Source organism: Scophthalmus maximus, chromosome 8, assembly GCF_022379125.1.
Source record: "Scophthalmus maximus strain ysfricsl-2021 chromosome 8, ASM2237912v1, whole genome shotgun sequence".
Lineage (NCBI taxonomy): Eukaryota > Metazoa > Chordata > Actinopteri > Pleuronectiformes > Scophthalmidae > Scophthalmus > Scophthalmus maximus.
The window spans coordinates 5,151,711-5,167,670 of record NC_061522.1 but is presented as its reverse complement, the minus strand read 5'-3'; the positions used below and the strand labels follow the sequence as shown (position 1 = coordinate 5,167,670).

At 41.2% G+C, this 15,960-nt stretch overlaps 1 protein-coding gene across 4 annotated transcripts in view; it reads right to left on the bottom strand.

The window, feature by feature from the left end:
* mad1l1 (mitotic arrest deficient 1 like 1) overlaps positions 1–15,960 on the bottom strand; it is a 51,904-nt gene that overhangs the window by 19,957 nt on the left and 15,987 nt on the right. For all 4 annotated transcript variants that reach the window (XM_035637501.2, XM_035637502.2, XM_035637500.2 and 1 more), the window contains exons 16-17: positions 5,685–5,916; positions 1,013–1,206 (exon numbers count right to left, since the gene is read on the bottom strand). In XM_035637501.2, the coding sequence (XP_035493394.1) occupies positions 1,013–1,206; positions 5,685–5,916 (426 nt within the window). The remainder of the gene's footprint in view (positions 1–1,012; positions 1,207–5,684; positions 5,917–15,960) is intronic.

The following is a 15,960-nucleotide window of genomic DNA, read 5'->3' as shown; positions in this document are numbered from 1 at the left end:
TCCTCCCCCCTTTTCTCTCTGACACACACACACACACACACACACACACACACACACACACACACACACACACACACACACACACACACACACACACACACACACACACACACACACACACACACACACACACACACACACAGAGAGAGAGAGAGAGAGAGAGGGAGGGAGGGAGGGAGGGAGGGAGGGAGAACCACCATCCCTTCACATATTCAATACACACAGCAAAGAGTCCCTGACGGCACAGTGTTCTTCTCAGTGCACGGCCAAGTTGGGCACAAAGCTATAGCGTGGCGTAATGGTGCGTTAACAACAGAGAAGAAAAAAAACCTCGCAATGTCAAATTTGCACTTCCTGGAGCATTTGTGTGAAAGCTCACCGAGACACTCAGACTCAGCACTCGCACAGATGCCGCAGCCTGTAGGAATTCTGAAGTTGACAGTGTTCCCCTTATAACTTAACACTTGTATGTTTGCGGTCACTGCGAATTAGCTTACAGAAATGCACACTGTCAGTATCACAGCTACCTGAAACCTGGTATCTGATCCCTGCAACAATGTAGGTGGAGGTGCTGCTAAAAAAATACATTGATTTCATTCAATCAGCCTGGACATCTTGGGGTTGGCTTTCACAACAACAGACCGACGTTCCGACACACGGCCGTCTACAAACCAATTAGAGTCAAGTAAAGGGAAACCCAGCCCACGTTTGTGATGATGACAGGACTTAGGTATGTAGTTATTTAGTGCGTTGCAAAATTGCAGTGTGAAACCAATCAAATGTAGACAATATAACAAAAACACGAGCGTTGGTTCAGACCTTGGTCCGGAATCTCAAGTGTGAAAACGCCCTGGGATCTCGTTCACAATGTGTATTCAAATGTTCAACAAATTTCTGTGAATATGCATAACTCCTCTCTTCTTTACACGTCTCTGAACAAACCTTCCACATATTAGTATTCGGTAAAAAATATTTGACACATTACCTGGTAGTAAATGTAAAGGATACAAACCTTTTTGAAGAGCAAGGAGTCGTCCATGTGCTCTGCGTACACCGAGGCGAGCCTGTATTGGTTCTCGGTGGTGATATCTATCTGGTAGCCGGTCAGGACGTAGCAGACGGTGCGGAACTCTTGGATTTTTCTCTGAAACACCTCCTTCAGCCTCTGGTTCCTGAGCTCCGAGCTCTCCATCTGCTTACGTAAATCTGTCAAACAAAACAGGAGTTACAAGACAAAGCATTAGTCATATGTTCTTGCGTCAGTCTGGTTGGTAGTTACAACTTTATATAACATCGCTGTACAGGTATATGTTAATATAGGCAACGTGTAATATTCTGCTTCATGGGGCAAGATTCCTCCATGGAGCTCTACAAGTTACATGTTCCTCTCACTCAGCAAAGATGGACGACAACATATCGAATATCCATCCAAATACCCTGCAGCACTCTCCATCTGCTCACTCCGGGTCTACAAAACACTATAATGCTGAGAGTGTAGCGGTGACGAAAGCTGCCGGCCGCGTATTCTTGCCCGGCAGCAGAGAGAACCAGGATGGGGCTCGACTTTAATTTGTCGAAAATCAATTTGCGATAATTACTTTAATTTGAAGGCTTGATTTGAGAAGGCAGGGAAATTAGTTTGTCTGAGCAAAAATTAGTCATTACAGGGGAAATTATTTACAACGTTACCACTGCAGCATAAATGTTAACAGGGTCACACATGCCCGTGCAACTGTGCATGGACATAATGTTACCTCACAAATGGTGAAATGAAAGAGAACGGGACAATTACAGGAGGCAAACGATACCAGGATGTTACTGTTCACAATACGACTTTTCTTACGACCTATTACTAAATAAAGTGATCCTCCTGTTTTTAATTGTTTTGTATGCTGCTCAAATTTTCCTTTTTTTGTCTAGTAAAGCACTTTCTGTGTTTTCAACAGTATTCTATACATTTTATAACTTTGTTCACTGACAAACTTTCTAAAATGTTTTGTGTATGTGCTCCTATAGGACATCCGACCAAAGTGTCTGTGGATTTCAGTATAAAAAATGGTTCTTAATTTGAATGGGCTTTTTTTTTTTTATCAACAATTGTCTTCAGTTTTTTTTTTCCTGCTATGTACGTCACAGAAAATATCAAACATGGTTGTTTCTCATTTTGGTTAATTTTTAGAAAAACAATTTGACCAAGGTTGATAAAATGCATTTCTTAAACCCTTTAAAACACATTTGATTAATTTCTTCAGGGTCAAATGTACCAAACAAACAGACGTACACCTTTCATAAACTTGAAGGAGCAGTTAATAGTGACAGCGGTGCACGTTCATAAGACAGGCTTCTAACCCTTCTTTGATGATAATAATTTCCACCCGTCACTCTTCTTTTCATACATCTTCGCCCATTACATTTTGTTTGTCATTATTAAACGAGAGTATGGCTAGAACGTCTGTCAGGGAGTCCGTCATCGAGCCGGTCTGTCTCCTGGGTAACTGGGCTCCTCTTGAGTGTCAGTCAGTGATGATAAATACTGTTTCAAGACTTTGGGATTGTGACCAAATTGTCACTTTTTGACAGCTATCAAGCTGCCCCGAAAGTGGCTGTTAATTCTCAAGTGACAGCATGAAGTAGACGCCGCTCAAATTTACTGTAACATGCAGACAAATAGATATGTTCAAAGGGACAGGACTTGATATTACCTCTGCAATCACAAATATGAACATGTTCGTACATGCCAATGTGTGCGCTGAGAACTCAGGTTCAAAGATTTTTTTAAACCACTGACAAGTTTTGAGAAAGTCAGCGACTTCTGACCTACAGGTGTGCACACTCTCTTGAAAGCTGTCAAGAACAGTCCACTCCTGAAGGGGGGCTTTTTATTTATATATTTCCCGGCCCCCTCTTCGCTGTGCAACTTTGAACAAATTCCAAAGTTTTTATTTGTATCTCAAAAGGTTTTGGTGGAAATGCTGGCGGTCTGGACCCCTGGAGGGTCACGAGGTGATCTCAAACAATTTGTAAAGCATAATTTAGGCATAATTGTTTTATTTCAGTCTATACAGTTTGTCCTTTGATGGTCACATTGAGCGGGAGGCGGTGTACACCCTGGACAATTCGCCAGCGTATGGAAGGGTCAAACCCTACAGCCCGGCTCTGAACAACTGGTGGGGATTTCTCTCCCACTGTGATGTCACAGAGGGACTCTTTTGGGGTGATCCCACTTGTATTCTAAGAATCTCCACTTTCTGGTGAAGGGGTCTAACATTTCCTACACGTTTAGAAAGCGGCGTTTTAGCCGGCGGGTGAAAAGAGGAGCGGCAGAACTGGGCAGTATGAGAACACTGATGCCTTTTCTGATCACTACATCATGTAAACCCTTTCAAGTGGTCACCCAGATTAAAACTATGAACCTGAATATGAGCATAATATGTCTCCTTCAACACATAATTTAATTATCTTGGCATGTAGATGAAAAAAAGACATCCGGTTATTGTATTAAAGGCAGAGATGGATCATCGTCTGGGAGGATAATTCTGTAAGTGATATGGTTTCCTTTTGGACAGATCATGAATACTGACAAAATGTTTTACTGAAATAAAATGAAGCCCTACAGCAAGAAGACAGGTGAATTGAATGTTCAACCTCAATATGTTCAGTAATGTTTTCACTTCCAACTGGAAAGTAACCATCAGGATGCTTCCAAGAAGCAGCGAAAAGGGGGGAAAAAATACTCAATTCAAAATGCAGTCATTTGTGTAAAGCCTGGAATAAAACTTAATAACAATAACTTAATCCACTCATTCAATTTAGTTCATTCTTTTAGTGCTAGATGAGTATTATGGAGGGATTTCTAATCTGGTGCAAAATAGACATATTCCTGTTACTTCACTGTGAAAATAATTAAAAATGTTTTTGCTGTCATAATGGTTTAAAATCTCAATAAAGACTCAACTATTAAGTATAGCTCTCTGGTAACACTGCATACTTATACACACACTCAAAAAAATACCAGACTACAAGTCTATTTCAAATATTTGGTTGCGTTAAAAAAATGTCCAGATAAAACAGGTGCAATTACTTTTGGAATTTTCTATTTGCACAAAATGTTCCAGTCGACTTTAATCATGACAAGTCATAATCACAGAGACTCAAAAAAGCTCGCAATGCCTTGCGGTGGCTGCGGTGTAGTTCAAATCATATATTGACCGAGTATTTTCCAGAAGCGATAACCTTCAAACGGTTTATTTAAATTAGAACTGAATTTCACAGATACATTTTTTATGGTGAGGTTGGACCATTAATAATAGTGGGGTTTATAACTAATTTAAACAGTATGTGAGGAAACTCTCCATAAATCATCTCTGAGACATTGAAATGATCCGAGTTCATCTTTGATACATTTCCAGTCATTCCACTTCTCTGACCCCGGTCTGAAGATAAGAAACGGATATCACACATTAGTTTCTGCTTTATCTGCTTGAATTTAAATTGAGCGCATCGGAAAAGAAACGTAATCATCATTTTACCTGGAAGAAAAAAAAGGGGGGACTAAAGTACAGAGGAAAAATGGGTCAAGAGCACACAGGCAAAAAATGTAATGGCTGATAAAATGACAGAAAGAAGACAAGAGCAAGAGGAAGTGTAAGGATGGAAAAAATGAAGGATGGGAGGTGGAAGACATGAGAGAAACTAGTTAGAGGGTTGGTGTGTGAGAGGCCGAGTGAGTGAGCAAGAGACAGAGATACAGAGAGAGAGAGTGAGAGGGCGTGTAGTGTGATACTTGGAAGACAAATTGCCGAACAGACTTTCAGCACTGGAAGTGGCCTGAACTCCAATTAAATATTTAACCCTGTCATAACTACACCCCCTCCCTCCAACTGTCTGTCACACAATCACAACTACAAGGACAAAAACCTTGTGGCCTTAAATACCAAAGACGCTGTTTTCATACCAGAGGGAGAAGTTTCTCGACTATCAGTTTTTATACATAATTCTGATATAGTGCTTACTTAGGCAGAAATATTTCGTGGGTCGAGCTTTCACAGAAAACAAAAATGAAATGAAGAGTAGAAAAATTCTAGGGCTTCAACTAACGATTATAATGTTGAAAAATGCTGATTGTCTTTCTCAATCTCTAAGATGAAGTTTTGTTTTGTCCACACACCAAAGATATTTGGTGCGTTTGCTCCTCTTCCTCATAGAGGAGCAAAGAAACCAGAAAATATCCACATTTAAGAAGCTGAAATCAGAGAATATTGACTTTTCTTTCCGTAAAAAATATTTGAACCGATTTATCGATTATCAAAATAGTTTGCGATTTATTTAGTAATCGATTATTAATCAATTAATCAATTAACTTTTGCAGCTCGCCAAAATTCCTCAAATTGCTTTCATTACACAAAATGACAGTTTTCTAACCCGTATCTACACAAACAATTTTGTTAGCGCGCAGGAAAATGCGGGGCACTTACACTTTTCAAACATAATGCCACATATCTTATCTGATCAAATATAACTCAGCATCAAAAGCTGTTTTATATTGTATAACATTTCAAACTCAGTGCTATAGTGACAACTGGCTGTAGCTGTGCATTTGTGTGTGTGTGTGTGTGTGTGTGTGTGTGTGTGAGTGTGTGAGTGTGAGTGTGAGTGTGAGTTTGTGTGTGTGTCGTAGCTCTTACCCAGCACCTCCTTTGATGGCGGCAAACTGAGGCCGAGGCTGGAGCCGTGCAAACTGGACTCATCTTGAGAATGGACCAGAGCGCCTCCATCCTGCAGCGAGCGCACCAGTTCCCTGAGATGTGTCACTTCCTCCCGAAGAGCATCCACTTCCTGCTGGCGCTGTTGCTTGGCAACAGAGGTGGGGTTCATTTTGAGGTGAAGAACTCTGGTTTTGACTGGATCGTAGTCTCCCTGAGACAAATAAAAGAAACGGAAAGACAAAGATCAGACGTCCATTAGTTGTATAGATTTATACTGAGTGCTTGAGTGGACTCCAAAAAAATAAAAGCAATCTTTGTTTCCAAACTCTTATAACAAAACAAAACAAAAAAATCAAACCACTAAAATAACTTAATAATAGTGTATGCTTTTATCCAACAGTTTCTGAAAGTCTTTCCTCCACCAAAAGCTTTTAAGTAATCATGTATTCCTCAAAAAAAAGTTCGTCAGAACTCAGGGAGGCAAGAAAAGACATGTTTGTTTGGGCTCAAATATCTGTAGATGTGTAAAGCGAAGCCTCACTCTTGCGCACTTGAAGGCGAGTGTGTAGATTAGAAGTGTTTCCTCCAGATGCGGCTACTTTCATCATACAAAAGTTTTCAAATAGCCTCATTAAAGTTATCAGGTTCCCTCTTGGCGTGCGGCTCAAATCCAAAATAATGCCGACCTTTGATTTTTTAGGAGACAGGAAATTTGGGATTTATAGACAGAGCTTCATTTTCAACTCTGTGTCTACAGGTATTTACTTTGTGTAATCTCTTGACTGCTCTGCTTTACCTCGCCTGCCAAAATCCGCTCTACAGAGGCAAAAGAATAATACAGCTTAGTTGAGAGCATCCGGCTGACGAGTGCCGACCTACTTCTTTTCCCAGTGTACATCGAGTCCATCTGATAAATTGTATTCTTGTTTTTTTAAATTTAAACAGGACTGTCAAATTGGTAAGTGGAATCTCTTAGCGGCCTTGGAAGTGTTTTCACTTTATTTTAAGCATGTATTAATTTGCTCGACAACATGACGATGAGTTCAACCAATTTGATGTATAATGCCATGATGAAAACGCCAAATTTAATAGTTAAAAAAAAAAATGTTTTCGCAAACTCAAAAATTTACAATAAAAAAAGGCCACATTAAAAACACTGGCAAAAGAAGTTATAATGAATGTTTCATCATCTATTGATGCCATATATTGAGGCCAACAAAATTTAACAGTAGCAGTGTATCTATCAAACAGACACAACATTAAATATAAGAAGTGGTAAATACAGACGGATGTTATCAACAAGAAAACAAAAAATGAGACAGTTGTTTCCTAAAAACTTGATTTCCGTCCTTTTCTTATTATGTTTTCTCCCGGGTCTATAAAGTCTGGGTACATCTGAGCCTATCTTAGCTTAATACCAATATAAGAACCCACACACAAACAGGAACATCCACAAACACACCCCTATCTAAGCTCTTGATTACTGGCTAAATTAGATTCCATATGCCCCCGAGCGAGGGTTGCCAAATAAACTAGAGGCGCGGGGGAGCGCAAGCAGGAGAAAGGGGGATGTGATGATGGGAAATGGTGAACGACATAGAAGAGAACACGGTGAAAACGGAGGGTGGACGGCTAGTGTTGCCTTCAGGCCAGGGTAGGGGAAAAAGCAAAACAGAGTGAGGAAAAAGTGCCTCACACACATATAAATAATGCTTTGTATAATTCAAAAGGAACAGAGGGATCGAGCTTTCCAAAATGAGGAAGGGAGAAAGTGTGCATATTTATATCAAACAGTTTCAACTGGACGTCACAGCCAAATGCAATCCAGATTTATTTTTCTTCCTGCGTAAGTCTTTTGAAGTTCTACATCTGCGCGTGGAGAGTTTATTCAAGGATGCGTCGGGACGCGTGTTGTGATCAACGGGAGAAAGTGGAAAGGAGAGCCAGATAGAGTGAGACAGATATGTAGATACGAGCTGTGAACCAGCACAAAGGAAACGGAGCGGAGTCCTGAAAACGCAGCCAGCAGCTACGTTCAGTCAACAAGGCTCTTTCAAACGTACTTCCGTAGAATTAGGTCAAGCAACTGTAAAATTATGATAATTTGGCCGAGGAATTCATATTTCACTGAATGGATGCCTGGACTGAGCCAAGGGGCAAAGTTTTAATTGACTGCTCAGCCACAAAAACAAAGGAGATTTATTTCTGTTTGGCATTCGGGCATCACTTTCAGAGGACGCCAAGAAACGGCATAATCATTTATTAATTTGTTGAACCCTCCATCATGAACCAAATTGAAATGAGAATACGCGAGGCGCCCTCCGCCCACATCCATTTCACCCTGTGTTTAGAAAACAACGGAAGAAGAAAAAAATGAGTCAACTGAACAAGTTTGTGCACTAAAACTTGAAGAACATGAAATGGAAAGATTCTCACATGGGGCAATCGTTTGTAGAATGGAGAAAGTATATTTGCCTTTGAATGTTCTGCACGGCTGTTTTCATACATGAAGCCGCGCAGGAGATTGTCAGAGTCAGACGGGTTCACAACAACAAGAACATCTCCAGAACATTCAGGCGAGGGGGAGGCTCCTGGGTGGAGCGCCCACTCGCTCCCCGGGAATCTTCCGGAGATTTTTTCGGCTGTATTCTCACACGGGCGCACTCATTTTCCTGGATACTTACTAGGGGTCTGGCGAGAATAGTTGCGGGAAATGTCCGACAAACATTTGGCGACATTCTTCATTCTCACATAACAAGCCCCTCCGGAAAAGTTCCCTTATGTCTGCGTTTGAGTTTGAAAAGAAAGTGGTCAAATTTAGTTTACCGCTGCACCAAACAGACGAATGCCAACTTTAAAAAGTGGATGTAGGCAAACTGCTCAACATTACAGTATCTCAGTTGGCCTATTTTTGTGTTTACATGCATATACATCCAAGTCTTCAAAGGTATATACAGTGCAGCAAGGTGGAGTGCCATTCTCAGTGCCTGAGGCTACGTATCTCTTATTCATAGAACAACAATAACAACCATCTAATACCAGGGAGTAGCCTGTTAGAGAAAGAGAGAGAGAGCAAGAGGCTGGGAAAGAGACAACAGAGGAAGAGATCGAGAGCATGGGTTGAGAGAGAGAGAGAGAGAGAGAGAGAGAGCTCTAAAACAGCCACTCTTTTGTACTAAACACAGCACCGGCCACAGGGGACACATGAGTCACTGATGGAGCAGGTGACACACAATGGTGAGTTGAGTGTTCATGAGTGAGAGCAGGAGCATCAAAAAATAAAGAACACACATGAACACACAGGAACACACACACACACATATTAACTACTGAACTGATAAAGCAAGGTTGAATGGAGACACGGAGGAGACACTGGAGCAGCAAACCTCTTTTCACCGAGTCTTATTATCAACAAAAAACAAAACTGAAAAACAATCTGATTTCTTGGCTGACTTTTTAGCCAAATTGTCTCTCACAGATGCATTCAAAGGATCAGTTCCCCCCCAAATTACAATCACACCCATAGAGACTTTGATTAACTCTTGAAGTCTGTGATTATCCAACACGGTGGAGGTGCGTATCGTTTCATTTGTGGAGCGCAAATGACTGACAGAGGGAAAAAGAAACGGTTACTGATGCACAGAGCTCACTGTCACCAGGTTGAAAATAGAAACCTACTCTTTCTTTTACCAAAGAGTAGTTCTCTGGCAGCAAGGTCACTTTTGTTCGTAACAATTCAGATTTATGTTACAAATAGAAAACCACCAAGGTGACAATATACCCTTCTTTTCAGTCATTCTGTTAAATAATGTCCAGAAAAGTGTCTTTACAGAATATCATGTTGTCACAGCGTAGTTGACGTTTGACATTTTGGACACAAGATATCATCCCTTGTATCTAATTTTATCCAAGTAGACATTTGTCAGAAAATGTCATAATTAGCATATCAATTCTTGAGTTGAAAACATGTTTTTTGGCATCACAGTGACCTTGACCTTTGACCGGCTAATCTCACAGTTTCCCATTAATTACGCAGCCGTCGATGTCCTGACAGTCACACAAACGGCCTTTAGAAGCTAAAGATGAGGTAAGGAGTAGTAGTTGTAGTGCAAAGACATCCACTATCCACTGAGAAAAGTTCTGTTTGGTAAAGGGCTTATCCATGCAAGGCTTAGTTCAGGGCACAAATATCTGATATCCTTCGCTGGAATCCTTAGTAAAGCTTAGATACACATGCAGAGCACAAACTGAGAGTAGGACATGTTGTTCTGAAGAGCAGTAAAAGAGGGCGCCAGGATCCACCGCTCGGCCCTGGATTGATCATGTCTGGGACAAAAGCAGAAAAAAGGGCTGCAAGGTCCCCTTCAGATCCCTGGTGTAAACTGTTGAGCGTGTCCCTCACGTCCTTGTCTTCAGCCGGTTCTGTGAGTGATCACATGGCGATTGCTGAATCCCAAAAGGTTCTAAAGGGTCTGGTGACAGGTCAGTCTATGCCTTTTTTTAAACAGCAGACAAGGGGATTTCTGCCCCTAATACCCCCCCAACACCCCATAAAAAATTTTGCAAGCAAACTGAGGTAGAGGGCCAGCTCGTGGAGACGAGCAGATTCTTTTAGACCATGTAGTACTAGCACGAGAATCACTGGTGGGCTCCGCCGCAGAGACATGAGCCTCTGGGGTTTTTAATGGAAACACAAGAGGAGGATGAGGTTGTGCCCAGAGAGCATGAAGGCAGCGAGCATTTTCCATGGGACACTGAGCTTCAAGGTCTTAGTATCACATCGTTTCACCGCGGAACAACTGGAATGTGACGAATGCCAAGCTCGTCTTCATCAGACAGCTCACTCACGTTGAACCATGTCACCTGTGTGAACCGAGCACTGGAGGGACCTCTGTGTCTTAGGGGCTGGTAATTGGACTCCAATTTGTTTGGTCTGGATTGCCGGCCACAAGACTGGGTCAAAAAAAAAAGAAATGTAGAAAAGTAGAAGCAAAAAAAAAAAAAAAATACCATGATGATCAGTCAAACGTGCTTCACCATAACTGTCATTACTGACATTTCTCTCTCAAATTGCATCTTATACTGAGGAGGCTGAACGAGGATGAGCCGCTATCTTCCGACGTCTCGAATCATTTCACTGATTTATTTGAATAAAAACCGAGCGGCACTGCCATCATCTCTTCTACTCAAAAGTCACAAAAGCGGTTATCCGTTTAATTCAGAGACTCCCAATCAACACGGCCTTTACATCATACCTGCAGTGGAGAGGGAAGGACACCCTGTGGTGGAAAAAGACAGTATATAGTAAGGAGTCTTAGTATAGTAAGCTTGTGGTGATAGAGGGTAGGCTCCCATAGGTTTACACAAATTCAATACTAAGACACTTCCGACCACACCAAACACGGTGGAAGACCCTCTTGGCAAACTCTGCCGCTGCTGCCGCAATCCGACAGCTACAGATACAAAGATCCATCTGAGCTTGAGTGGTGCCATTTCTGGAAAAAGCCCACTGACAGTAAACAACCGCCTCAAATGTGTAAGGATTTGGCAGAGAGATCCAGTTCAGCTTTTACACACTTTGGAACTGTGACATAAATTTCAAAAGAATTAAGTGGTACAGTTAAAACGGCTTTTTGTAACAAACGATATGATATCAAGTTGTTTTTTCGTCGGAAAAAGTCATGAGATGTAATTGGTAAACAGTGGAGATGTCCTGAGCTGATACAACGGGTCGATGTCAGTGCCAGTTCTGGCGTATTTTAATGGATTTTTTAAAGGGGAAAAAAAGATCCTTTCATTACTGTACTGTGTTTTGTCCACCTCGGACTATTAGTGTTGCATCACCTCTCCTCTAAATGAAAAAAAAAGCCAGACCACACTGTACAGCAAAAAGCCTGCTGCAAAGGCCAGTGAAAATCACCATATGTGAAGGAGAAACGCTGTTCGGGGCAATGAGTTCAGACTGAGATTGGAAAGATTCATAGATTCCCTAAGATCTGACCTTATTAGCCATTAGAGAAGCAGTGTAGAAAATGTTCAGCTAGCAACTTTTCCTTTTTAGCTGGCGCTGAGTGTTGGTTAATTTGTCAAACGTCAAATCAGCTGTAGCTAATAAATATTAATATTTCTGTGCATACCCTGATGAGAGGTCAAAATTAAATTCGGCTGCTGCAGGTTTTTTGTGCTCTCTGCAAACCGCTGTCAGTGCTTGTGAAAGATAGTTTTCGAGTGAAGAACCGCCACTGTGTAACGCCAACGTACAACCATGAATGTTTTTTTTGTTCTAATACATCCAGCAAAGCAGGATAATCTTTCTTTCTAGCTTCATGTCACTGTTGTGGGTGGCATTCTCCCACCTGAACTTTCATTAAATAATTGAATATTGTTAATGTCATATATTGGAACCTGAATAAATTCGAACAAGCAGGCTAAACATGTCAATGTGTCACAGATATAGGCTGTCTAATCAAGATTCAAGTAATGCAAATGTAAATGTGGGATAGATTATTGTACCAGCAGAAACCTGAATATTAAACATCTTGATCGGAACATCTTAGCGAGTTCTTTGATGTTTTGACTTATTGTCACCTGTTTCGAACAAACATATGTTCAGTATTAATGGTAAAATATGAGAACGTACAGGGTTCCCCTCAAGGAAGTTGGTTATCAAAGCGGTGAGTGTTCCTGTCATGTGGGATTGTTGTTTTGTTTTTTTGTGTTGGCTCGGGTGTCAACTGCTGGCCGTGACCTGATCGGTCCATCTGCCCAACATTATGAAAAGCAAAATATCTAACAAGGGAGCAAAATAACTTGGCACAACACTCCACATTGCCATAAAATCCCAGACTCACTATAAACTGAGCTAGCTTTAGCCCGACTGCCGGGAAGGCGGGGAAAAAGGGGGGAAATGTCAATATTTCAGATTTATTTATTGCTTAAATTGTTTTTAGGATTCCAATACTGTACAAGATAGAACCTGAAAACCGTTATATAGGTAAAGCTGCCAAAAATCTTTAAAGATGCATGTATCACTAAGGTTGTGTATTGAAACCAGGTATTTAACAGGCCGCAGGGGGTGAATTATACAAGACTGCAGTATCAATAAACTCTGATGTTCTGCTGTCAAAAATTAGGAAATCAAAAAAATAGATTTCCTATTTTCCATTGAGAATTGTGTACATTTTATTCCACCATCTCAGCGTCTGTGTCTACGGCATTAATCTATGACTCTCTCTCCCTGGAAGCGGTTGAACAATCACAACAGAGTGGGCCAAGCTGGCCAATCAGAGCAGACTAGGCTTTATCATGAGGGAGCGGCGTTAGAGAGACAGGAGCTAAAACCAAGTGTTTCAGACGGAGGCTGGAGAGAGGAGCTGCAGGAATGGACAGTCTGAGGAAACTGTGTTTACTGAACATAAGAGCATGTAAACCTTTTCAAGTAATAACCCAAATTAAAATTATGAACCTGAATATGAGCATAATATGGCTCCTTTAACTAAATTATAAGCACATGGGTTATTATTGAAAGCTTAAAGCCTACATTCAGATTGGAAGACAAACCTTTACGCTGGCTTCGAGCGTGACACACTCAAGATGAAATACCAATAGCATCTCATCTGCCACCATGTCTCTTTCTATCAGAAAATAATGTCTAAACATAATATTGCTATGGCTGCACATAATGGGTTTGACCAAGTTAGCACATGCACAACGGAGTGACTCTGTTGATGCAACCTCTGGCAACAGCAATAATTATCTCCATCTAGACACGGACATGACAGCAGTGCTAAGTCAAACAACATTGCTGTAAAAAAACACAAGAAGGGAGGTTGTAGGTTATGGATTCATGAGAGACTACCCGTTACAAGCCAACATCAAAATAGCTTGGATTCAATTTAATTTTTTGGAGGCTTGATGATGTTGTCATCATGGCTAAGCAAAAAAAAAAAACAGGGTCCAAACCACAGAGGGGCTACTTAAACTAAGAAAGAGAACACACAGAACTGCTCTTGACAGGTTCTGAAAGTCCAACTGCAAACAACATTTTTGCTCTTCATCGTAAGATTGAATTTCTTAGAGATGGCCTACTCAGATAAATTCGGTGAAAACGTCCTTACAATAAACAAACTCTTAAAAATGAAATACAACTTTATTAAGTTAATGTATTTCCTTTTGGTGTTTCCTAATAATACCTATGACAAATTCACAAAGCTTCTATATTTACTGTTCTGAACAAACAAGGAGAAGGCGGGAAAAAAACGGGATATAATGTGTTTATATTGCTGCCGTAATCAATAATGAATGTTTGGAATAAACTGAGAATCTTGTAGCTCTGAAAATAAAACCAAAGACTAAAGCTTTGCAGTTCTAAAAAGAAGTGGGCAGGCTGCAGGGCCTTTTTTTCCTATCACGCCTCATTACTCTGGAACAACCTCCCTGCTGACATCAGACTGCTTGGCTCTGTTGAGGCATTTAAATCCAAACTTAAAACTCATCTTTCTGCCTTAGCTTCCAGTTATTGGCTCCTTCGTCGGTTACTTAAGGCCTGCTATCTGGTACCGTTCTCCCGCCAGCTGGTCGCTCTCGGTCTCAGTGAACACATAAAGCCTCGTTGTTCAGTACAGTCCACGTGTCCTGCTGACGACAGCACTGTAATCTTTCTGATAACCCCCGCCTCTCTCTAACCCTATGTTTCTTTATTCCCTCGAGCACATGAGCGCTGAGGCCGCGTGACTATCTCTCCCTCTCTCGTTCTCTCTATCCCCCATCTTCTCCTCCCTGTCCTCTCATTTCAATCAGGCTCTCTGTTCTGGACCATCGGTCGTCCTGGGAACTCTCTCTCTCTCCCCTGACGGTGAGTGCTGCTTTCCAGATGTTTTGTTCTCTAGATCTTTGTCCTCCAGGAGTCCCAGCCTCCTCCTCCTCCTCCTCCTCCTCGTCTCTCTCTTCCCCTCTTCTTCCGGAGTTGAGCTTTCACACGTGCAGCACATAGCAGGAGATTGGTGACAGGTGAAACATGTTCACACCTACCGGAAATACTCTGATCGGTTCAGGTGAGGGAGCATGCAGGAGAAATTTTCAGCTTTGAAACTTTATCAATACACCCAATTGCTCGCTATAGATTCTGATCAGCTCTATTCAAACATCGGTGCAATCGGACATTACACAGTCTTTATGTGTTCAATCTAAAGTTCAGCTGCTTCACAAGCACAGCTCCTCTGGGTAATGTCCAGGAAGGTTCAGGTTTGTAGTACAAGTGTGAAAGCAGCTATTGTGTAGTGGTCTGTCCTTTTTTCCAGGTTCTTTATGTTGGAGAGAAAGGTCATGTGGCTCCGGAGCTGTTGGCAAGACCTGGACGTTCTCCATGTCCTCCCGGACTTCTGCTACTTCCAACAAATACACCTAAACCTGACAATTTAACAGGCTTCTTTCTCAAGGGGGGGAATTATCAGTGAGCATGATAAACAACAACCATGCAACAAAAAACAGCAGCTCAATGAACAATAAAACAAAAAAAACTAAAACGTTTAATCTGGTAGGTGATGTGAAGCTGTAAGAATGTGATGTGTGAAGGTGTAGCCAAATCGACCATTCTACTGAATAAGTTCAAACATATTCATCCGATTTGATTTATTTTTATAATACGAAACTTTTGGAAATGCAAATAGTGTATCATAAAAGGTATCTGGTGATTAAATTGGGTAAAAACTCTAAATAAAGCAACTACCTGTTAAAAATCAGTGTTTCTCCAACTCTTAAAGCTGGACTTGGACTTACATGAATTTCAGGCAGATTTGACCCCGGCCCCCGTTTGTATTTGTGTTGCGGCTTTTGCCTTTGTGTTGTGGCTTCCATCCGCCACTGTTTGAAAGTAAGTCAACATCATGATTTTGGAAAACCAAAGTTTTTACCCAAGACATCTGGCTAACAAACTAAAGTGGCTTGGTGATCCAGGCCCCCGGTGAGGTCGGACCTTCCATGACAACAAGCATCCACCACCTGACGTGGTATATTGATATCCCAGTCAGAATCGGAAAATGTCAAAAAATATTAAATAAACATATATATATATATATATATATATATATATATATATATATATATATATATATATATACGGATTTATGAAAATCTGAATTTCCCAGGAATGCCTCCTGGGTCCTGACAGACTGCCGGTGGGGATTATTGAGCCCCGAGACCACGAGGAGCAGTCTCATTACATCGGTAATCTGAAGGCTTGACAGTCACACTAGTC